Source organism: Epargyreus clarus, unplaced genomic scaffold (genome assembly GCF_041222505.1).
Source record: "Epargyreus clarus isolate Ecla_fem2 unplaced genomic scaffold, WU_Ecla_fem_2.2 ptg000023l, whole genome shotgun sequence".
NCBI lineage: Eukaryota > Metazoa > Arthropoda > Insecta > Lepidoptera > Hesperiidae > Epargyreus > Epargyreus clarus.
In genome coordinates this window covers 10,013,078-10,038,479 of record NW_027332230.1, presented here as the reverse complement: position 1 = coordinate 10,038,479, position 25,402 = coordinate 10,013,078, and the positions used below count along the sequence as shown (strand labels likewise).

Below are 25,402 nucleotides of genomic sequence, written 5' to 3'. Positions count from 1 at the left end.
TGTGTTTACGTGGTATGTTGCTAATAATTTAGCGTTGTCTTCAAGCAATTATATTCACGACACGTAACGGTGGTCTTACTTGCAGCTTGTAGCTTTTCAGTGTCAATAATATCTACAATACTAAGTATTTACCTTTTTACATCGTAGAGTCGACCTTGTTTGTAGTCCTGTACCTTTACCACGAGTTTTTACGTTTTGACAAATATGACTGTTTTGGTATTTGTTTACGTATTTGCCCATATAATTTTCAATCAGCGCCCCTAGCGTATTGTGTCAGAACTTGGAAATTGTATGGGCCAATACGTAAACAAATACCAAAACAGTTATTCTTGTCAAACGTAAAAACTTATGGTAAGGGTACTGATGGAAAGTCACCACTGCCGTCCATGAACATACACGTATAATTTACCTAAGATCGCTTAAGAATAGATATCACTTGACGTCGGCCACAGATTCGTTGTCACTCCTGAGTTGCAATGCCTTATATAAGTGTCTATTTCTCCCGCACTCTTCCAATCAGAACACAGAAGCTCTTAATATTGCTGTTACTTATAATGCAGAAATGAGGTGCCGGCCGTGCTTCCGGAGTCGAACCAAGAAAGGATATACCTTTTTACCACATATTAAAGTTTAGTAACAAATGTATATACAATTAATTTTATAAGTATTATGCATAAATTCAATTTGTAGCCACCTATCATAGCCCACACCCGTTACAGCTCCCTTATAGGTGGTACAATCTAATGTACTGGGATACACCCACCAGATCACATGTAATACAATATTATACATTTTTTATCACTCGTACTCGACCGCGAATGGATTTGCTAACACCTCGGTGGTTAGCTTACAATCCGCCAATAGTGCTATCTATATATAAAAATGAATGTTTGTATGTCCTTGATAGAAACGTAAACTATGCACTTGATCATGTGATGATCTTTAGAAAAGTTGTTGTGCATGAGCCCACGAAGGTTTCTGAGTTTGTACGACCCATTTTCGACAGATGGCGCCACTGTCATTCCAATGAAGGTATAAATTTTCAGTTACATGTATGTCTTTTTTTAAAGCAAGGGCGAAGCCGCGGTCACTAATTAATAATTATAATAATTAGGTAAATATAATAAAGTTATTATTAAAGTTATCGAAAAAACTAACTAACTTTATTACTGAAAGTAGATACATAGGTCAAATTGAGTTTGTATTAGTTAATAGCCATTTACTAAGTACATATTTCAGAAATGTTTAAAATTAACTTTATCTAACCCTATTTTAGTCTATCTGAGCTAAGTGAAAAACATTTAATTTAAAAATAAACAACACTGACGTAAAGATCTTAAATTAAATCTTGGCTGCGCAGACAGTAAAATGAACTACATTTAATATAAGTACGATTATAGTAGAGTATAATGATCGTTCTTTTAATTTAAAGGGGACATACTTTTCCGAGGCGTTCCAGCTTAGTCCTCAGGGGTAGCGGCGCATTTATGGCCGACCTCAGGTAGGAATATCTAATCCTATCTGGGGTTGATTACAGATGTCCATGGGCGGCAGTAGCCACTTACCATCAGGTTGACTGCATGCTCGTCACCTACTCCTATATATTAAAAAAACTACGTTTGAACACTTTGTAAACTTATATTCATATTTTAAACATAACGCCCAACATAAAGTGATGCTTGTGTTGTGATACATGATTACTTTCATAAATCAATTAGCGGATCTCTGTTTGCTTATAATTAAAAAATGCTTCGCCCCTTGTGGCAATGTAATTTTTCGTATCAAAATACGTGATCTAGTTTAATATCGCGTTTATTAATTGCTTCTGAAGGAGCAAGCGTCTGGTTTACACATCGGACAAAAAGTCCATCAATCACCGAATCAGGCATCGTTAACACACGTTGCGTTAAGTTCTATAAACCCGGCCATCCGCCACTTTGCTGTAAAGATTCGGATCTATTAGCTTCATGACTCGGCGCTTCCCTAAGCGGTTAGCGCCAACCAATATAAAGACTCGCTTTAATACAAATTTAATCAACAAGATACGAACCTTTGAGTGGCCTTTCTGTGGCCAACTTGTCTCTTTGTAGGCACCGTGTAATGACTTTAAGCGCCCATAAATGACTTTTGTATGGAAATTTATTAACTGACGTTTCGGATATGTATTATCCTCTTTATATCTCCTAATTGTTTACTTGTATTATTGATTGTTTATTTTGGGAATGTAAATTAATTGTGTGGCATATTCTACGTTTGTAAGTTTTATTGATTAGGTATAAAAATAAGTACTGGTATAAAAATAAACATATTTTAATAAGTATTGTTATTAGGTTAATGTGTTGCTTATAGTATCAGTAATGCATCAAGCATATTTTAAAGTTAGGCTTAATTTAAAAAAAGGAAGAGTGGGCCATATCTAAAAACTTTTATCTTTTAATGGTATAACAGTAATCGATATAAGTGTATACCTAGTGTTATTATAGTAGAAATATTTTGGTAAATTGTATGTCAGTACGAAGTAGGTATTCTGCGCGTTATTACGAACTGTCTGTTAATAAATACGTTCGCTTTTATACTCAGTTTTGTCATTCTCATCTCATTTCTGTTAACCTCATTTGGTTCTATAAAAGTAAATATTTATATTGGTAAGAAATTAATGAGAGCATTTTTATTATTTTCATACCATAATTTTTGTCGGCGCCTTATGCTTAGGAGATGTTCAAACTAGCTAACGAGACAAAAAATCCTGTTTTGTTTTTCTCTAAATTCATTGTATAAAAGGTCTGTAACTCTTAACAGTAAATAGCAAAAAGTTTCGGGTTAAGATAAATAAGTCCGATATCTGAGAAACTAATGAAAGAAATTCTTAAATGGTTTTATCAATTTGGTTTCCTCCTTTACTCAAAGACGAAATGTAATAAAAAACCTGTACTTCGGTTTATGAATGGCAACTTGTTTTTGCGAGTTGTAAAAACGCAAATTCTCGATTATCTCGAAAGTTACTTTTTGTGCGTCATTCACATTTTGCTACTACTGGGTAGATTTGCAGTTGATAATTTTGTGCTTGATTATATCTCCGTTAGAAGGTAACACTTGATGGTGTGACAGTACTAGAAACTAGTAATTTGTCGTAACGCGGTGAGAACGGAACGGAAAGATCGCGCTAGACACACGCGCGTGCATTTCACGCAAATAATAACTTTTAGTGGTACCTCACACGATCCGCCTGTGCCTAGGCAACAGCGGGTAATTGGCTCTGGTCATGCGATTACGTTCCTAGCCGATTTAATTACTGCAAAATGATCAGTGTGCCGGCCTCCTGCAATTTACCTATCAATCAATACGAGCGGCTCGCCTACTGGCGTCGAACAAAACGCCCGTATGGATTTTCAATCATTCTAGCAAAATATAGATTATAGTGAAAGGCAACGTCGAATGCACGTTCTAGGAAGGTATCGTGATCCTATCTAGACTTCGTGATGATTAGGTACAACGATTTAATTTTTACACGAGTGCATATATTGCGTGTTGTATGTTGACTGCAAATTAAACCAATTTGTATGAACCGCTTGCATTGATGAAGGAATAAGGAATGCAGTTGGAAAGGATTGTTTGATGTTCCTGAAATACGTTTGGGATATGAAATGTTACGAGTTGATTTTGCTGGTGTAATTCATTATGCGAGGGATGTCAGACAACTTTAGTATGTGGGCCCTAATTCCACGTACAATACTCGTTTGTCACCACATCTATATTAGATTATTATAATGGTTCCATAAATGGTTCGTGTGACCGGCTACGTGTAAACTCGAGGCTCTGTTTTTGCGGCGCGCCGTTTCGGCGTTAAGCTTTAGTTTTATCAAGACATAAAGACCCGTATGAATTTATCTTGAATGGCGTTGACAAAAATGAGAATATAAATAATGTGTTGAATTATTCAGCGTGATCGGTATGGAGGGCGGTTGTGGGGTAAAAACCGCGAGTGCGGCCGCCTGCCGGAATGCGGCCCCGATGCCTTTTTATGTAATTGTCTCGGAGCACGCACTCATCCATTATCTAACTGATTTAGGAATTGCAGAATTCGTTACTTTTTACCCGCACTTCCATTCCGTAAACGTCCTTACGTTGCATTATAAATAAATAAAACTCGTGAATTTATTTCGAAATTATGCGAATGAGATCCATAAAAGCCTTAACCGTTTTTTTATTTATTTTAAACGAGCAACTGAAATTCGCATAGACATACCTGATAATTTTATAACGGTTCCTAGATTAGTATCTAGTAAAAATTAATCATTACGATGCAGTTTTAATCGCGCGGCAATGATCGAAGTTGTTTTAAATTGAATTAAAGGATGCGAGCAAATAACCGAGGGACCTTATAATAAGATTAAAATGCGTGTCTCGTACCCCGACTTCATTTAGTGGATGTCATTGTTTCTATAATTAGCACTAATTTGCAGTTTCCATTGTGATTCTGCACGGACGTTCTGATTATCAATTTTTTCGAGAACACATTCACCTTCCTTTTAAGTGTATATACCATAGATAATGGTGTAACATTAAGCTTTGTCGCTATATAAATAAGAATCAAAGCGTGTACATGTGATTGATGTTATTGGCAAATAAATTGCAGCAAGTAATCCGCGTTTACTCACGTTTGACGCTCAATGAAATTGCATCAATCGGTATCGTGTCGCTATTGTTGGTATTTTTATGAAAGGGTTTAATTTGATTTAGCATTGCGTGTTTTTGTACTTCAAGTGTCACTTTTTAACTACTTTTTGTTTTTAGATACATCTAATAGGTATTACACACTATTAGTTGTGATTGTTTATGAATTTAAACTTACCTATAAAGAAATTACAGTAGTCATTTAAGATTATTTCGACAATATCTATTTTTATAACTTGTTAATAATATAATACATTTTTTTAAATATAGGTACATAGATATAATAATATCTGTCTTTTGGCTAAAAAATGTGACAGTAAATACATTAAGGACTCTCACTTCTATTTTTTTTTTAATTATGTGCGTATTAGAAATTCATTATCATTAGCCTAACTAACAAAGGGAATAATTTTAAGGAAACTTACATGTTCAAGAGTTCTATAACCTACTCTCTCGGTCTGGGAAGAGACCCGTGTCTAGCAGTGGGACTGTGAAGGGTTGATGATAATAAATTAGCGACATGATTAAATAACATAACGCACTCGATTATATTTAAGTTATAAGGTTTAAGAAGTTAATTATTTATAAAATGTAAATTGTTGAATTTAAGGGGTTCCTAGTTACTTACGTCTTAATATGGTACATCCCTATTATTATTCAAGATTTTGTATATATAAAAATAGTGCATAGTTATAAGTTCTGTCTTAATTATTTTTTTTATAAAAAAAATATTTTATCAATGAAATATGTGTTTCTAAAATCAGTTTAAATTTTCAGGCACACTTCGGCCACCTGGTTTAATTGGTGGCAGCAAACCAAAGGTTGCCACTCCAGCGGTGGTATCTAAAATTGAACAATACAAGAGAGAAAACCCGACGATATTCGCATGGGAGATTCGCGAGCGACTGATTTCTGAAGGTAATACTGAAATAAATACAGTTATGCATTTTAAATATATGTGCATTAGTATAAATTATGTACTAAACTTTTACCCGCGTGTTTGCTCACAGTCAGAGGTTTTAATATATAATGGGAACGGCATACTTTCGGGATAGAAGGTTTCCTATGTACTTTTCTAATTCGCTGACAACGTGTGTACAAAATTTCATGACAATCTCTTATAGCGATGTAATCAAGGCGTGAAAACTTGCAACAAACAAAGACACATTCGCATTTATAATATTAATTATGATTAGGATGTAGGTATTGTCCGCGCCAAACTGCCAGTCCGCTCTGAAGTTGTTGCGAGCAGGTGTAGTCATACAATTTGTTATGGCGACGCGATTCATTTCTATATTCAGAGATAATTCAGTAATACGTATACGTACGTATTACGTATTACTGAATTATTAAAAAAACATTTTAATTAAACATTTCCATGATTGACGGTACTGAAATTTCAGTTTTGCGTCACCTAACAAAAATGTATGTAAATTTTCGTACAACAATTGTAACCGCACATTAATTAGGACAACTATGCGATTACATATTCTGTATTTTTTAAACAGTCAACAGTTACTTCACTTCACTTACTTACTTCAGTGACTTCACTTACAAATTAATAGGCGGGGGTTTTGTATAAGTCAGGAGCTAAACGTTTCCTGCTCGGCGTGCATCATTACCGCCGGGAGCGGTCACGAATGCCCGCAACTCACTGCGCACTTGGTATTATTTTGAGCTAATGTCCTCGTTACTTTAGGGTTAAAACGTCATTTGAAGATACAAAATAACGTAATTTTGTATTATGACTTTATTCTATGTTTTTCAATAGTTATCCAAATGAAATCTTTTAGAAATGTAGTAGGATAATCGTAGAACTATGGTTATGAGCTGTTTAAAAAATATTGTGAACTAAACATTGTCTGATGTTTTGACTGATTTGAAATTTCAGTTTTGCATCATATTTAACCCAATAGAAACGTTTTCATACAAAAATCGTAAAGACAAATTTATTACGAATCCTATTAAAGATTACACGATTTGGATTTTTTACACAGTTAATAGTGACTTCACTTAGAAATGAATAGGCGGGGGTTTTGTATAAGTCAGGAGCTAAACGTTTCCTGCTCGGCGTGCATCATTACCGCCGGGAGCGGTCACGAATGCCCGCAACTCACTGCGCACTTGGTATTATTTTGAGCTAATGTCCTCGTTACTTTAAGGTTAAAACGTCATTTGAAGATTACGTTATTTTGTGTTATGACTCTATTCTATGTTTTTTTTTCAATAGTTATCCAAATGAAATCGTGTATATTTGTAACAGGATGATCGTAGAACTATTGTTATGAATTGTTTAAAAAATATTTTAAACTAAACATTTCCTGATTTTTTGACTGATTTGAAATTTCAGTTTTGCATCATATTTTACCCAAGAGAAAATTTTTCATACAAAAGTCGTAAAGACAAATTTATTACGAATCCTATTAGAGATTACACGATTTGGATTTTTTTAAACAGTTAATAGTGACTTCACTTAGAAATTAATAGGTGGGGGTTTTGTATAAGTCAGGAGCTAAACGTTTCCTGCTCGGCGTGCATCATTACCGCCGGGAGCGGTCACGAATGCCCGCAACTCACTGCGCACTTGGTATTATTTTGAGCTAATGTCCTCGTTACTTTAGGGTTAAAACGTCATTTGAAGATTACGTTATTTTGTATTATGACTTTATTCTATGTTTTTTTAAGTTTTCCATGTGTAATTGTAAGAGCAAAACTAGGAACGAGGAATTTACTGTAGTTTGTCGCTGCATGATCGAGCGATTCCTATCTAGGCCATTTTTTAAAATCTAACGATGTAATTTTCATTTTCATTCAAATCCGGTTCATTGTTATTTTCCATTAATCTTTACAATTTTCAATTTCGCCATCCACGCGTACTTGAAAAATTCACTCTGTATAAAGCTACTAAAATTATATACGTAGGAACTTTATGTCATTATTATGAAAATATTTTTGTTTTCATTAATCAACTTCAAACATAACAACAATTCGCTTTCTCTATGAATCTACAAATTAGATATAGGTAATTTATCAGATAACAAATATATTCGCAAAAGAAACATGAAGCAAATATTGACCATGGAACGTATAACAGCAGTGTTAGGCGCTGATGTGTTCCGGTCGGAAGGAGGATTTCCAGCTTAGTCCTCAGGGGTAGCGGCATATCTGTGGCCGACCTTAGGTAGAAATATGTAATCCTATCTGGGGTTGATTACAGATGTCCATGGGCGATAGTAGCCACTTACCGTCAGGTGGAATGCATGCTCGTCTGCTACTCCTATATCATAAAAAAACGTAGCAACATTACAGAAACCTTTAAATACCCAATAATGAGCCTCGATTTCTATAAATATACCAGACTTATGTAACTGTGTAACTATTGGTTATTTCACACAATAATTAGGTAAATGAGCTTAAAATTAGTCTGACCTAGCCTTGTCGTTAACAATTATATAATAGCAGGGCAACTTTCGTGCTCTACAACTGGGTCTAAAAATATAAGAAGCCAATCAAGAAAATAGTTATTTAAAACAAGTTCTGTTAAACAGCTGCATATTTTATATGTATAATAGTAGTTACTGAATGCTATTAAGTATGACAAAAATAATGGTGTACTCGGATTATTGTGCATGTGCAGGTTATTTTTTTTACCTTTTTTATTTTGAGAAAAAGTGACTCAGTAGCAATAAGCTACAAAAATAATTATTTTAATATGAGATCTACTTTAAATGTCTGTAAATCATAATGAGAATCGCTATTTCAGGGTAGATACGTATCGAAATAAAAAATAAATATACATGGTTTGCAGAAACTCTACAATATTTTTTTCGTTACTCAATGTATTGTTTAAACTTATAAGTACCTTAAAATTAAAAGGGTATACTAGCACCATTTTATTTTCATAAATAATACCTAATTTTATATTTTACAAATACCTTTTAAATTAAAAAAAAGGTATACATTAATATTTGAATAACACGTTTGTGTGTTATCTAGTATTTTTCAAATTAATCTTTAATAACTAAATTGGTAGAAAATGCTTCATGACGTGTTCTTTTATGTTAGCCTATGCGTTTAAAAATATGATCTATTCGTTCAAACACACACACAAGTTTACTAAGATTTATGACAGATCTAAAGGGCTATACAAATTATTATATGTAAACGAGAATTCGCGAAGTTCTAACCAAGTGTTAATAAACATGCTACGAATTTCCAAAATATGTTTGTTTTATTAGGTCAATTAAGTATCTGTTTGACATCGTCGAAATCATCTACGACACTGGCCGTGTTAAATTTCTATGACATGTTTAAGCTCCTCTTATATCATCAAATTAAGACCCCTGTACCCCTACTATGAGTTTTTACGTTTTGACAAATATGACTGCTTTGATATTTGTTTACGTATTTGCCCACACAATTTCCAATCAGCGCCCTTAGCGGGTTGTGTCAGAACTAGGAAATCGTATGGGTCAATACATAAACAAATACCGAAACAGTCATATTTGTCAAAACGTAAAAACTCATGGTAAGGCAGTACCCTTTTCTAAAAACATCCAAAATAAACGAGTCCAAAACCGCGGTTCGTCCACGGTAGGACAGCTTCCCGTTGGATGTAACACTAGATACAAAAAGGTAGTTTTTAAGTAAAAAAAGGATTTTTTTGTAAAAAAAATAGTCGGTGCGTAATACCGGTGCGCTACTCACGTTACGTTGCATGCGTCGGAAGTTTTATGCTTCGAACCCAGTTAAGGTATGGCCTATTTCGAGCTACGAATCATGGCTCTATTCGAATAGCCTACAGTGAATTCCCGTTAATATAAAGTGTGATTAAAAACCCTCTCATTCAGGGGGTTTTAATCGCAGAAACGAACTTCTAACTTTTCAAAGTTATGTGCGTATTAGAAATTAATTATCACTTGCTTTGAAGGCGAAAGAAAACTTCGCCAGGAAACCTGCACACCTAAGGGTTCTAAAAAGATGCTCTTAAGGATATGTGAAATATGTACAATCCTAAATTGGACACAAAATATTAACATGGTCTAAGCAACGTCAGAGCATGTTTTTTTTAACATTGCTTATATCTATGTAATCGTATATACTTCTAAATGAAATGTATTTATTTCTCCCTATAATTTCATTTCAAAATAATTTTGCACAGTACCAAAACATGAAAACGCGTACTAAATACAAATATTATTTGATTGTCTATACGGGTTCAATCATCTGACTCGATTTTGACGGGTAGGTATTTCACTCTATAGTTAAGGGTTATCATATATTCTATTTATTTTTGTTCATTGTTCAATTTGTCTTAAACAGTTTTGAGATTAAACGAACTTTTGTGTACTAAACAAAATGATTAAATAAATTTTATCTATTAATGAACGATTACTTAGATATTGAACCGGATAGCTAATCTTGCCTAAGCAGGCTTATAAAATAAGGCCAACGTCACAAAGCCTAGCCTAACTAATTACTTAAATATCCTATTATTGGATTTGACCACTTGTGTAATGAACTTTTGGTATTTCATGTCAAATACCATTTGGAGAGGTCAGTAGGTAAAGCCATTGAAGTGCACCCACGAATATGGTCTAATAGTTTGGGTGGTGGCCTCCGGCTTATAGATAATGGATACTTTGTAACATGAGAACGTTAAGTTCTATACTAAAACGTCAGGTTTGTTCAGGCCTGGCGCGGCCACGGACTTCTGATGGATTAGATAAACATCAACGTAAAATAGGACTCTATAATTTTAGTAGGTATTGCACAAATGCAGTAACAACTGAGGTATAAATTATGGGTTGATTATTAGGGTATAAGCTAAGAATTTGTTACAAGTATCGTAGAATAATGTAAGTATCATACTACATGAACTATAAAGTACAAAATGATTAAGCTGTAACTTTACATGCAGTGAAAAAAATGCATTAAGGGTAATTTTAGACTGTTGTCCTACTTTTTATATCATTATTTTATTGTAAAAATTGTTTTAATGGGAAACAACAGATGTTTTGCTTTATAATAACTGTTTTTAGTACGTAATTTTCATGTTTACATCATTTTTAATGGCAATCGAATAACAATTAGTCATGTAATAGTTTAAATTGTTGATAACTTCTTTGCCCATAAATGTTGGCATTAATAGCATAAACACTAGTTACTTCATTTAGTTGTTATAATATACTATTAATGCTAGTGTTATTGTAATATTGAAATGATAAACAATTTTATATTAACGCTTTAGTTCAGCAAACTTACCTTCCTCGAATAAAAGTAAGAATATTTTATTTAAAGTATGTATATTCCGTCCACGTAGATAAACTTTTCTTAAACCGTTGAAACGTTGAGTAAATTTATAACTCTATTCAACTTCACTTACACTTCGGCCATTTTATGGAGTTACACTTTACACTTAAGTGGCATCGAGGCACTTACAATTCATATCAAGAGGCATGATGGGCGTCTTTAGTTCTGAGGACAACGAGCCAATTGCGGTAATTGCGCCAGCGACACCTCATGTGCCCAAGCGTGACATTAAATAGCACTCACTTCTCTTTAAAACGGCTTAAGTAACAACGCTTCTTTCATTCGAGAATACACCTTACTTGCTTGTAGAAGAGCTTGTATTCCGCGCCTACGTCACAGACATCTCGTGTAAGGGTATGGACGGTTTGCATTTTCTCTAGTAGAGCCTGTAGAGCGGTAGGGTGTCGTGCGATCGCCTGTGAAACAGGTTTCGCTTACCAGACCATTTCTGGTTTACGATATCACTGGCAACCGGATTAGGAGTCGATAACGTTCTCGATGGGGAACACTGTGCTAAACTGAGTTGTTAAATTGGTTCATGGTCATTAAAGCCACAGGTGGTGCCCTAAGGTCTAAGTGCATATCGAGCAGACATCATATAAAACGCATTTTACGACGCCCCCTTCAGCTTAAAGAAACAAATATAATTTCAAAATAAAACCTGATTTCGCATATCGTTGTTGTGTTCGTAATGTAATTATTTACTTAGTAACCGAGTAAGTTTTTGGTGTCGTATTTGTTCCAATTAGTGAACACATTTTATCGAAATTATTCATTTTTATTCTGTAACATTCAGACGACGTTCTTTCACTTTAAAAGAAGTATGCTACTGATGGTGGATAAAAGTAATGACGGTGATTCATTTTATAAATGTACATAAAGATTAGACGCATCATCAATATTACTATTTCTATTTATAAAACAATAATTTTGGATCTTCAAATGTAAATGTAAAAAATATGGACATCAGAAATTTATTAAAGAACTAACCTTTATTTTATCGATATTAAACTTATGTTGTATGTTTTCTTTCATCTGAAAATAGATCAGCAACTTCATGAGAACTCCACTAAGTAGGGAGGTGCCAAGTGAGTAAGAGTAAATATGTCGCTTGCGACAACAACAAACATAAGCCTTTTATTTTTGTTCTTAAACGTTGGTCCACTGCTCTAGTAGAAATGTTTACTGTAGCTATACTTAAAACGCATGTTTCGTTTATTAATTGTATCCCTACCGATTCCTACTTTATATCAATCCGATTTCAATATTTTCGAAATCTATATAGGCTTTATATTGTTTAATTGATTCGCCTAATCATCTTGTCCAACATAATCATCTTCCACGTAAGCATACAATGATCACGTATTTTTATAACTATAATTCAATTGAACGGAAATTGTTATTGTTTCAAATTACATTAGTTTTCTGTTACCGAGCAAAATAATTGTTCAGTGACTTGTTTTTGCTCTTATCATGACATTATCGTCATTTGTTGAAATGTATTTAAAATAATTGCACGATCGCGGTGCGCGCCCATGCCTACGTTGTATGCGAAAATTGCACGCGATCTCATGTTCTTGTTTTGCGTAAATGCTCACATATTTGTCGTAAAAGTGTGCATTTAAATATTTCTGCTGTATTTTGCCGGGCTGACGTTTACAGTTAAGTTTGGATGTTTTTTTGGGGAACGCAAAGCTGGATCGCGCCAGCTGGTTTCTGTCATTGTTTACTGACGGCTAAAATAAACTTCAATTATTATAGCTAATATAAAATTGAGCTCCCATTTTTAAGCAAACTGATGTAGCAAATCAACATGCAATATATCTGTAACCAACTCGATATACAGACGCTTAGCCACTCCTATGGACACAGAAATAGACGTGCCGGTGGTAACTCAAGGAGGTACCATTGGACCATAGTGATTGTATTATCTTTCAAATATAGTCACTATTTTAGATCCATAAGTGAAGCCGCATACGTATATACTATATAAAACATGCACAGCACACAATCCTGAGAACTTTATTTTAAAGAATTCTAAATGATAATTAATGTCTAAAACGCATATGACTTTTTAAAACTATTTGTCATATTTATTAAAACGAATTATTTGATTTTGTTAATTTGATGTTAGAAGTTATCTTGTGATTGTTTTCGAAGGCTGTCGAACGAATTCCTCCGTGGTAGACAAGTCGGGATGTAGATGATTGATTTTATTAGATCGAGCGATGGTTTCGGTGTATCAAACCGTGTTGACCATCCGAGACCACCTGCTGACAAAACTCCACCAACTTATAGGTCTACACGCCAATGAAAATTACCATTACATAAACATTAAATTATTAAAAGTATCCTCCGCTTAGTGGCCGAATTTCAACATAATCACACATTTTAGGAAGCTCCTATTGATATTAGCAAAACTCGTGAATAGATCTTACATTAATTATTATTATATACACAAAAAATATGTTAAAAAATAACAGTATACATATGTCTCTCTGATAATTTAAATGAATCTAACGCCACTTCATATGTTAAAGTCCATCAAGTTGTTTGAGCTTCAGAGCGTGCCAAAGACTGATAATATATACCTCTCTCTTCTGAGTCGTTTCTTCATTACTGAAGGTCGTGCCTGCTCTGGTGGTCCACTGTGCAGGTGTGCTGCAAATTTCGCCAAAATGCTCGGTCTTCTGCTTGTCTTAGGAATTCGGTGACAGACATTTTCGTTAGAGCCTTGATGTGGTCAGGCCATCTGGTTGGTGATCTTCCTCGAGGTCTTTTACCCTCCACAATATTTACCTACATAGTTTCATATGCTCAAAAAGAATTACCCTCCACAGTCAGGTAACAACGAAAGAAAACCGGTTGATAACCATAAAAGAAAAATATATTGAACTCTTATTTATTTGCCTACATATTTATTATGCTTATGGATTTTTAAGTTCTTCGTGAGTTTTTATTAAGATGAGGTTAAATTTTTTTTAATACCAATTAGATAATTTTAAATGTAGAAGTTTTGTATAATTTGTTGTAATACTATTTAAACTACAAAATGTTCGTTTTTATACAAATTATGCTTTGCTTCGTTGTAATTTATGTAAGAGACAAATTTAATTGTGGTTTCTCCCGAAAATTGCATATTGGCGCTTTACGTTCCTCAAAATAACATAATTATGATACATTTTAATAATCGTTATTCTTTTTTTTATAATATAGGAGTAGCAGACGAGCATACAGTCCACCTGATGGTAAGTGGCTACTGCTGCCCATGGACATCTATAATCAATCCTAGATAGGATTAGTTATTCCTGCCTGAGTTCGGCCACAGATGCGCCGCTACCCCTTGGGACTAAGCTGGAACGCCTAAAAAAGTCTGTCTCTCTTACCACACCCTTCAAACCGGAACACAGCAGCGCCTAACACTGCTGTTATTAGGTAGAAATAGGTGTGGCGGTGGTACCGCCGGAGTCGAACCACAAAGGGTTCTGCCACCTTCATAATAACAATGTATTAAATAGGTGGTTATATTGCCGTAAAGTCTTACCGCTAGCCAATTTAAGCTTTATGATTACGTTAATTAATAAAGTACCTATGTAGTTGCTACAGTAGTAAAATTCAAACAATGTTCATTATGTTATGTTATGATTTATGTTCTAAAGACAAAGTAATGATTAATAGCCATCTAGCATTTTCGCATGATTTAGCTTCTGAGGTTCGACACTCGATTACCTAGTTTTTATGTGTCTAGTTACAAAGTAGAAAAAGCAAACGTTACAATATCTCCGTTCTCTTAAAAAGCGTATAAATCCTCGTTTTGCTTTTGTCATTACAAAAAAGAGGAATTGTGAATAAATTACTATAATAAATTCAATTCAAAATGTAAGGTCCGCGGCACGTGCAAGAAACATAGGTAATAGAATTCTAATCAAATTTGTAACAAAATGATCGCTCGACAATGCCACGACTTTTTGTACAAACGCGTGCCTGAGTCTTGGCGCGCTTATGAAATCAACTAAATTGATTAAATTTCATATCTGAATAGGCACACCTCCAAGATTTTTGTTTTGATTTGTAGCCGCATGCTTGAACTCAATTCAATTTATAGCACTTATGTTAACTATAAGGTTTTACCGATGGGTAATGAAACCACATGAAGTAATTAAAATATATACTCGTAAGACCAAACCCGAAATGAGACGCTCTCAGTTTTATCGATTTATAATAAAACAGATTTTGGGATGTTCGGTTGATAAGTTTATTTTGCACCCGAATTCCTTATGCGATTAACTGATGAAACAAAGCAACATGAAACCAATTTTAGTAAGATTATTTCCTTGCAAATAAACATTTAGAGTGTCTATGCACCTATATCTATAAAGCCATAATCACGCTCATAATTAAAAAATAATTTTCTATCATTGGTTAGGAATCATAAAAGTTCACCGTATTTTTTGTTGGCATCAGATTCATCAGTATAATAGGGATCTGTCACTGGAACCGCTTTCTATTCAGTGGTACCTATTCGTTAATTGTCGATAGTGTTCGGGAGCGCGGTTATCAAAACAGAGCGACTCATCGACACCGTCTAAATTTTAATAAGGTGCCCACTACCGCCTTTGTTAGCGATGACTCGGCAGTTTCGGACAATGGCTTGCGCAACTTATCGACCAAATCGATATCGGTTTACGAGGCGTTACGGACCGCTCTAGCTACTGACCACATTTTGATTAATTGCATTCTTAAACCACAAAATGTATGGTCGCTCCTCCGAAATTATTTACTGGCGCCGATTAATTAGCGAACCCGATGACGGGTGCTTTTAGCCGGTAAAATATTTTGAATGTTCACCCTTGTATCCATTTCGCACATTTTGTAATTGATTGTTTACGGAGGTGCTAGGTACGGTTCGGAATGACTAGTTAAGTGTTTTTTGTCCTCATAGCTACAGTTTAAACAATACGCGCGAACATAAAAAGGCGTTATTAATTTATTAATGATTTGTATGATACCCCATCAATCTTTTCTGAGAACCCGTGTAATGAGGTATTACAATATTTATAATACACAATTATCGCGGCTGGTTACTGAGCTACTTTTTAGGGACAGGGCTCCTATCTAAGTAGTAAAAAGGTGGAGGTTTTTACTCAAGTTTTTTGACATTTACTAACAAGGTCTCGCCTTGTTCGCCTACATTGTACGGTGGAAATAAATCAAATCGATCTCCGCATAGCTCCCAATAAACCGATACATTTATTGATTTGTTACAGCATTAAATTGGTTCCCAGCCGAGCATCACACAAACAAAGTTGAGCTGCCTGGCCCTTCTTGTTTCGGAGTTTAACATCTTATAACTTTAAATTATTTTTTATGGTGACGACTCGAGATGAAATTATTTATCGGCGCCCAGTTATCCGTGATAGGTAAAATGTAAAGTCATTTTATATTCGATTATTGCGTAGGATTGCTATGGTGTACTTGAACAACCTACTTTTAGGTATTTTTTGATGTGATAGAAGTGGATAAGAATATGCCTTCTACGTAAACCTATTACACCTCTAAACCGAATAGGTGCCCACAACTCCTATCTGAAGCAGGATTAGGTACAGTTGTAAACAAAGCATTTTTTAATATTTAAGTAGCAAACGAGCATGTAGACACTGCCACCCATGGATATCAGTAACCAATTCCATGTAGAGCAGGGCTTCTATCTGAAATCGATTACAAAAGCGTTGCCAGTTCTGAAGAATATGATGATCGTATAATGTGTAAGTCTTCAAAATATATTCAGGTAGAGCCAGTAACCACTTATCATCAAGTGGATTGCATTCTTGTCTGTTACTGCGACATTGTTCATCATCATCAACCCCTTACTGTCCCACTGCTGGGCACGGGTCTCCTCTCAGAATGAGAAGGATTAGGCCATAGTCCACCGCGCTGGCCAAGTGCGTATTGGTAGACTTCACATACATTTAAGATTTTTTTTATATAAATCTCTCAGGTATGCAGGTTTCCTCACGATGTTTTCCTTCACCGTTTAAGCAAGTGATAATTAATTTCTAATACGCACATAAATTTGAAAATCAGAGGTGCGTGCCTGGGATTTGAACCTCGGACCCCTCGATCGAGAGGCCGCGTTTCTTAACCACTAGGCTATCACTGCTTTTTTTTTCTGCTGCTATCACTGCGACATTGTTAAAAACAGGGAAAAACCTTATATTAGCGTTAATGAACATGATGATTTCACATTTTAACCATCGCATACACTTTATTAGGCAACATTTACCATAATCAATTTTAATCCCACATTTAGCTTGCAACTAATTATTTTCGTATCCAACTGCATACGCTCCTCTATTCATTGCTAATTGAAATGGGAAGAAAAGCGGGTGCGTAGAGTAGGCGTTTAGGGCAACGGTTGGTACACGGCCCCCTGCTGGCGCGGACACCTTTTACTCGGTACGCCGCGGGTGCCGCCTGATTGCCTCCGATCTCATCGTTTTATGTTCCTCATAAAGCCAACAATAATTCATTTAGACGACGTGACGCCACTCACTCGTTAACTGGCTGTGAGGACGTGATTTTGGACTGAAATGAAAGTTGTACACCATAAATTATGCGGTTTCTATGTCCATGGTATCCGCGGCTATTGAAGTACTGAAAGGTTTTTCATGTTTAATAGAGAGGTTAATAGAGATCAAATGTTCTTAAACGTTGATTATAATTGAAAGTTATTGTTTTATTAGCAGGATATAAGAATCCATAAAATACCTTCTAATGCAATGAAGAAATCATTCCTTGTAATTAAATTCATAATAAATAAATTATATTATTTCCATTATCTACATAACATTTTAAAACAGAACGCGCTTCTTTGTGTTATGGTGGGAAGGTTACACTCACATTCAATTTCAACCTACACGTAATGGGACTAATCAAATTTATCGAAGGGCCGTTCCGAGTAAAACAAATAAATTCATTCCGAACCATTAGGCACGAGATCCGATTGTTAATGTCTCAATTTAGAAGCGGACGTAAATCTTCAAAGGCGTGACAATTACTGTTACTTTCCGGCAATACAAACAAAAAGGTTTTCCGTCAATTATCGATAAATTAACCCGATTAAACAGTCCATAGCGGACGGCGCCGGACCGCCTTATCTTTGGACATGCCACGCTTTTAGGCAGGTACCAAATCAACAACACTCCGACAGAAACATTAAGATTTTTAGGCCAATTTGCTTTTTAATAAGATTCCCTGGGAACCTACTTTCCATAACTTAGGTTACCTTTTACGATTTTTTCCACGGTAGTCGATACGGCTCGTTTTCAATCACAAACAAAAGTGATACAAGCTTAATACAAAATACTTCTATTTGAAGCATCTAAACCATTAATGGAAGCGGTCCCTATTGTGACTAATCATGATTAAACGACTTTAGACAAATTGCATGGCCGTGACTAGGCATTTAGGGACCCGAGCTCGATCCCGAATCATTAAAAGAACAATTATAGATATCGCATTCCCACCTGCAACCTGTTGATGGATAATGATCTCTTTCAAAACAAATAGTTTAACTGAACAGTCCACCTCATATTGCATGATTACCGTTCAAATGTAAACCTAATGGGTTCGTTTACTTACTGTTTTATTTATTGTCATCACAAGGAGATTCCGATCGTCATGCGGGCATCCAATCTTTTAAAAAGTCTACTAATGAACCGTTGAACTATTGTGCGCTCATTGAATATTTAAACATCGTATAAATGGCTCAAATTGAAAAATAGATCGTTTTTGTTTTCGTTAGCGAATTCGCTTATTGAAAACGGTTACCGCCGAATGCTTAGGTAAGTAAGTATTAAACCGATCAAAGTGTTGATAAATATATACTTGTTAAACAAAAACCAATTTAACTGTTCTGTTAAAGATCATACAAGTTTTTTGTTAGTACCGACGAACAAGGAACTAGATTACAGCGGCTACGCGTAGCTGATCTCCCACAAAACGTTACGAGATTTTCAACGGTTTGTTTTCTTTTTATAAAACGCTGCTCCCGATATAATTGAAGATTTTCGGTAAGTGATGACTGGTCTTCAATGGATGCTTCTCAGCCATGTCTGGTTTTTTGAATGTGAGCAAGTAAGTAGCTGTGATAGCCTAGTGGTTAGATATTAAGCTTTTCTATCGGGGTGGTACGATGTACGATTCCTAAACTTCTGATTTTTTAAAGTTTTGTGCATATTATAAATTAGAAAATTATTATCACTTGCTTAAAGAGCGAAGAAAAATATGGCGAGGAAACATACACTCCTCACAGTTTTTAAAAAAAGTTCTCAGAGGTGCTCTTAAACCTACCCTTCTACCGCTACCCTTCGGTAGCGCTATCGCTGGTACAAAGCAGAAAATGATATCATGGTTCACCGCGAACACTTCTACCGCTTAATCTAACTCCTACTTAAATTCTAAAATCATTTAAACAGGGATACTCAGCGTCGATTACGAAGCAAACAAATTGTGTAGAGACCGCCTTTTTGTGCTTTCGACGTGCTAACAATAAGCGGAGGCGCGCAACTGATCATTACCATTATGTATATAGCATGTGTGTGTATATAGGCTTTGTGTTTTGAGTAAATTATAACAGGTTATCTTTGTGTTTTTGAAGCGCCAGCGAGTCGACCCGCTCGGGAGCCAAACAATGGAGCTTCATTACAAATGGTGACCGTATTAAATTCGTTCATAAAAGATATGAATGTTTAATCATCATTATAATTACTATCTGACGTAGGAGCCCGTGATTATGAACGGGGCGGTATATTTTACACTTCGCAATTTTCTAACGAGCCACGTCTAGGAAATAGTTTCTTTGACTAAAGAGCGTTTATTAAGCAATTATATTATTGTTCCTTGTTATAATTGTCTAGAATTGACAATATGAAAATAATAGTGGAATAGAATTGCTTTGAGTTATTAGCGATCGCTTTGTACAAACGCTAAAGTAATAGTTTCAAATGACATAGGACATGAATTTTTCACATACGTCTATTTATCATAATAGGTTTCAATCGTGTCGTTTCAATATTGACGACTGTACAGCATGTCAATTCCGTGTGTCATTATATTGGCAACGACTTTCTTTGCAGCTTTGATTTAAAATGCTGTTTCCTTGATGAATATTTTAACAAAGAATTGTGTCGCATGTAGTATTGTCTGCGTAATTATTGGTCGTTTTCAACCTATTATTATTCAATTGCTGGCTGTAGGTCACAGTGAAAAGGGTTAAATCCATAGTCCACTACGCTGGTCATATAGGTATTATGTGAATTGCTAGACTTCACACACCTTTGAAAATTTTATATTTTAGGCAGTTTACTCTCAGGCAGTTTCCTCACGCCTGTCCTTTACCGATAAGCCAATAATAATTAATTTTTAATATGTACAAAAATTTCAAAAATCAGTGGAGCCGGGTTAGTACGAAATAAATTAATTATTGTTAGTCTTTATTAATTAAGAGCAGGGATAACTCAGTACAATAGTATAAACGTTAACCTCAAACTTCATATCCTGAATTTGTAGTGATCGGGGAGGTAAAACGGTCACAACTTTTTTCACGGGAAGCAGCGGCTGACTTATATAGGTACTATGAGGCGACAATCGACTTCAGGTGAAAGCCTTGTTCTTGTTGTCGTACCAGTAGTAGTTATTTAGGTGTCTATAGCCACTGGGCAGTGATCAATTACCATCAGATAGACTGCATGTTCCTTCGCTATTCAATCTTTTAGAAGAACATTCCCATTTGAACGACATTACAGTAAGAATTACGCAAGAGACTGATTTAAAAGAGTAATCACGAACTTTGTAGCTAGCATGATGAGCTGGTAGCTCGGTAGCCGGACAACGAATCCTACGACAATTACACCCGGACAGGCTATGATTAAATTATGGCACTTACCTGGACTGTTTCCTGAAAATTACATGGGATGGCTCTCCCAAGGCTGCGCAGACACGCGATGCTCTGCACGCATATATACAAATAAATGTAATCGATTTGTCTCTCTGTTTCATCATAATAATTTGTCTTCTAAATCAGTAAACTGAACTGCATGGTAAAATGTCGAGTTGTTTGTTGTATATAGCTGGAGTAGGATTCTGAATCGATTTCGGTTGAATATCTTTTAAAAGGAAGATGAATTCATAAAGCTTCACATATGCCTATTCATGGTTCCACTCCGGAAGCACTACTTGCAAATATTTGTCTCTTAAAATAACCAATTTTAAGGGCTGCTGAGTTCTGGTTTGAAACATGTGGTAAGGGAGAGACATAAAAATGACTTCAATTAAGTTTTTAGGGGTAGCCTACCCGTGACCGACCTCAGATAGTACCTACTCTAAGCCTATCTGGGGTCGATCATCGATGTCCATGCGCGGCAGTTGTCACTTACCATTAATCTCTACTAAAATACTTAAAAAATCTTAGGTAAAATAATAATAAAAAACTTAAAACAAACGGAAGTCTTTGAAGGCGAAGTCAGGTGTAAAACCTCGTTCAAAGATATAATGGCAAGCGATTTTAAACGCGACCAATGACGCATCGGTTTTAACGCGCGGCTGGTCACATTTTATGCATATTGCAATTATTTGTCCGTTGCTTAAGAAATAGCGCAGAAAACTGTAATTACGTAATAGTCCTGTTTGTGCTCTTGCATTGTGGAGCGTATTAATGCCAAGAGTTACACGTGTCAACTGGATACAAGGAATAAATGTCAGGCCTCTTTCCAAACGGATGAACGAATCTTTACAGTAATTATTAAGTTACAAAAATTGAATTTTGTTTGAGGTGATATGTGGTAGTGAGGATTTTGTTGTTATTTGTGTTGTTGTTAAAACTATATAAATTGTCATTATAGTTGAACATGTATTTCTCTTTGTAGTATTTTAATATTCAAAAATTAAATTGTTATAATTAAACAAAAATACAAGGAAAAGGTTGCAGCGTCAGCTTTCAATAATCTACTATTTTTTTCCGTAATTTTGAATTTGAATGATTTATGTAAGGATTTTATATAAAGGATACGGTAAGATCTTTTCTTCAGGACAACCTATACCTAATATTTTTATTTTAACTTTTACCTTATGTTATGAAACAGTGGTTATCATACCGGTTAACTTTGTTTTTAAATATTCGGTAAAAATACGTGGTATCCTAACGTAAAAATATCAATAAAACTCATAAATATTGTTCGTTTTATCATATTATTTTTGTCAACAGGTGTATGTACGAATGCTACGGCTCCTAGCGTGTCATCGATCAACAGGATATTAAGGAATCGAGCAGCAGAGCGCGCTGCGGCCGAGTTCGCGAGGGCGGCGGGCTATGGACTCTACGCAGCACCTCCGCCGTATGGCAGCTTCCCGTGGGCCGGAGGAGGAGGGGTGTGGCCCCCTGGAAGCCTGCCACTCCCTCCCGGCGTCCCTCCCTCATCAGTTGGCATGTCCCATCCAGACGCGCAGCAAGGAATGTTCTCTTCGTCGGGACGTGGGCTAATCGGTAAGTTAATTATTGAAACAGTGGAGTCACCACTATATTAGTACAGATTCTGTGATCTTAGATTTTAACCTACCTTTTTCTCTCCAGATGTAGATGGCGAAGACTCCGGATCACTAGATGGAGAACAACCTAAGTTTAGGCGAAATCGAACAACCTTTAGCCCAGATCAATTAGAAGAACTAGAAAAAGAGTTCGAAAAGTCTCATTACCCTTGCGTGTCGACGCGGGAACGGCTCGCTTCAAAAACATCCTTATCCGAGGCTAGAGTTCAGGTAAATACGTACAGCATTTTTTACGTTACATTCAAATTCTAATCCGCTATTTTATTGATACATAAAAACGTTGACTCTCTTACAAATTGCTTATTAAAAGATATATGCGCTCCAATTCGAATTTATGAATATTTTATTAACAATCTGTGAACCGAAAACTAATCTTGTTTATTTACCGTTACTGACAGGTTTGGTTTTCCAACAGACGAGCAAAGTGGAGACGCCACCAGCGCATGAACCTCCTGAAGCGCGGTGGCGGTTCTCCCTCGCACCGCCTCCCCCACTCCCCCTCCCGCTCCCGCTCGCGCTCCTTATCCCCCGCGCGGGTGCCCTACCATACCCCTCAAATGGGCGGCGAGAACAGCGCTTTCAAGTCCCTCGCGCATCAAGACACGAACGCCTTGAAGGGTCTGTCCCACCAAGCGCAATTTGAGAGTAACGCACTGAAAGCACTGTCCCAACAGAACCCATTCGAGAATGCCGCGTTCAAGCCTCATCCCGCGTTAGAGAACAGCGCGTTCAAGGCGTTAGTACCGCACTCAGCGGCGGCGGCGTTGCTCGCCGCACAATCAATCCAATTGGCTCGAGGCTACGAATCTCATTCGGATTCAGACGAGGAGATAAATGTGCACGATGAAAGTGACAACGAAGGTGACAAGCAGAAAAACAGGGCGAGGTCCAGATCGGGCAGTCCTTGTCGGCAACGGACGCTGAACTCCAACGACCTGCCTCTACAGCTAACTAAACACGACCGTTGATGGCGCATAAATGAAAATTATTTATTGAATTAGTTTAGAAGCATAATTCCTAGGGATGTGAATGTTCCGAACATAATGATAGTATAAATCAAAATCCTAGAGTTCTAATACTCCCATTTGCTTGTAAATGTATGTAAATAATGTATATTTAAATGTTAAATAGGAAGTTGCGATTATCTTGAATTTAAACATGCACAAACCATTCCACATTATTTATTACGGCGAAAACTATTAAGGAACTGTTAAAGTATTATTGAATAATCATCTATTTAAATTTAGGTGCTCTCATTGCAAGTTGTTACACATATTCTTATCCATAAAAAATATTTTATAATGAATTAGTGTCTTCATATTGTTTTTCTATCAAAAGAGGTTTGAAATCACATAATTTTTGTTTGTTTTTTTTCTGGCATTGTATGTATATGTATGTATGTATGTATGAATATTTACCTTTAAATTGGAAAGAGCTATTGTTACATCACATTTTATACTTTTAACTGAATTGGAAAATGTATTCGTCACTATTGACGAATTGAATATTGTGAAAATGTATTTATTTAAAATTAAACTTTTATTTAAAAGTATGTGGATGTTAATGTCAAAGTATAATGATATAAAAATACCTATTTCTTTGGTGTGTATTAGAATAGTAACCAAAGTATTATTTCAGTTGTAAACGTCAGTTTTACGGCTCTACCAGACATGCTGCTTTTGACCCGCGACTCGCGTTTCGGCGTTTGCATCGACAATACGTTTTGGCGACTTGTTGCCTTTGCTATGGCGGTGATAACGCGTTTAGGTGATTGCAATAATCGAGCATCGCGTTTGTTCAAGTTGTTGTCTTAAAAGAAGTACGTCTGGTGGAGCCCTTAATTAAGACTAAGTACCTATAGTTCCTAATATAAATTGCAAGGTTTGGGAGGCAAAGTTATTAAAAGTATTTTAGAACATTGGGAAGGATTTTAAATTTGTCTTTAAGTATCTGCCGTCGTTGTAACGTTAATCTCAATTTTGTTTTATGTAAATCGTTTGTATATAGTGTATATTGTTAGACTTACCTGAGCACTGTGTACTATTTATTAAATAGATAAATATATATTAGTGTACAATATAGTAGAAAATTTACAAGCGTACCTAATAAAGATTTAAACATAATATTTTTTTATTTATCTTCTAATATTTTTAAAGTAGACTTCAGCAAGAATCCTGTTCTACTCGTATATGAAGTTGATTACAGATATCCATGGTCGGAACTGTACCCTTACCATAAGTTTTCAAAACATCCCACAATTTTACGTTACGTTTACTCAATCCATTATTCTGTTCCGTTTGCGTAAACGTAATACTAAGTTAGTGCTCAAGTCTTTCTGTCTGCCTCTTGCATGTTCGTAAAAAGAGAGACGAAACATAAAGCGCCATTTTGTCAATTTAGACATTTAATATTACGTTACTGGCACTATACTTCTGATACAATCGGCTAGGGGCGCTGATTGGAATTTGTATGGGCAAATACGTAAACAAATACCAAAACAGTCATATTTGACAAAACGTAAAATCTCATGGTAAGGGTACTGATCATTTACCAGTACCATCAGCTGGACTGCCAGCTCCTTTGCCGTATAAAAACGTAGTCTAGATTATCAATGTCCGTGGACTGCAATAACCGGTCGATGACATGCCTCTGTGATACTGTTATTACATAACAAGTACTCTTATTTATGTCATAGAATATTGAAATATTCTATAACTTACTTCACTAATGTATTTGGTAGTTTTGACATATAACACTGAATTTAGCAGATATTGTCTAACTTCCAAGCGAGAGCTAATTTAAGATTTAAGAT

The 25,402-nt window shown here is 35.6% G+C and overlaps 1 protein-coding gene across 1 annotated transcript in view; it reads left to right on the top strand.

Moving 5' to 3' along the window:
• The window catches only part of LOC140751809 (paired box protein Pax-6), a 55,787-nt gene extending 31,709 nt beyond the window's left edge, over nucleotides 1-24,078 (top strand). The window contains exons 3-6 of the mRNA XM_073085862.1: nucleotides 5,452-5,592; nucleotides 22,250-22,528; nucleotides 22,616-22,800; nucleotides 22,989-24,078. Of these exons, the coding sequence (XP_072941963.1) occupies nucleotides 5,452-5,592; nucleotides 22,250-22,528; nucleotides 22,616-22,800; nucleotides 22,989-23,558 (1,175 nt within the window). The 3' untranslated portion in view covers nucleotides 23,559-24,078. The remainder of the gene's footprint in view (nucleotides 1-5,451; nucleotides 5,593-22,249; nucleotides 22,529-22,615; nucleotides 22,801-22,988) is intronic.
• Nucleotides 24,079-25,402: the final 1,324 nt, after the last annotated feature.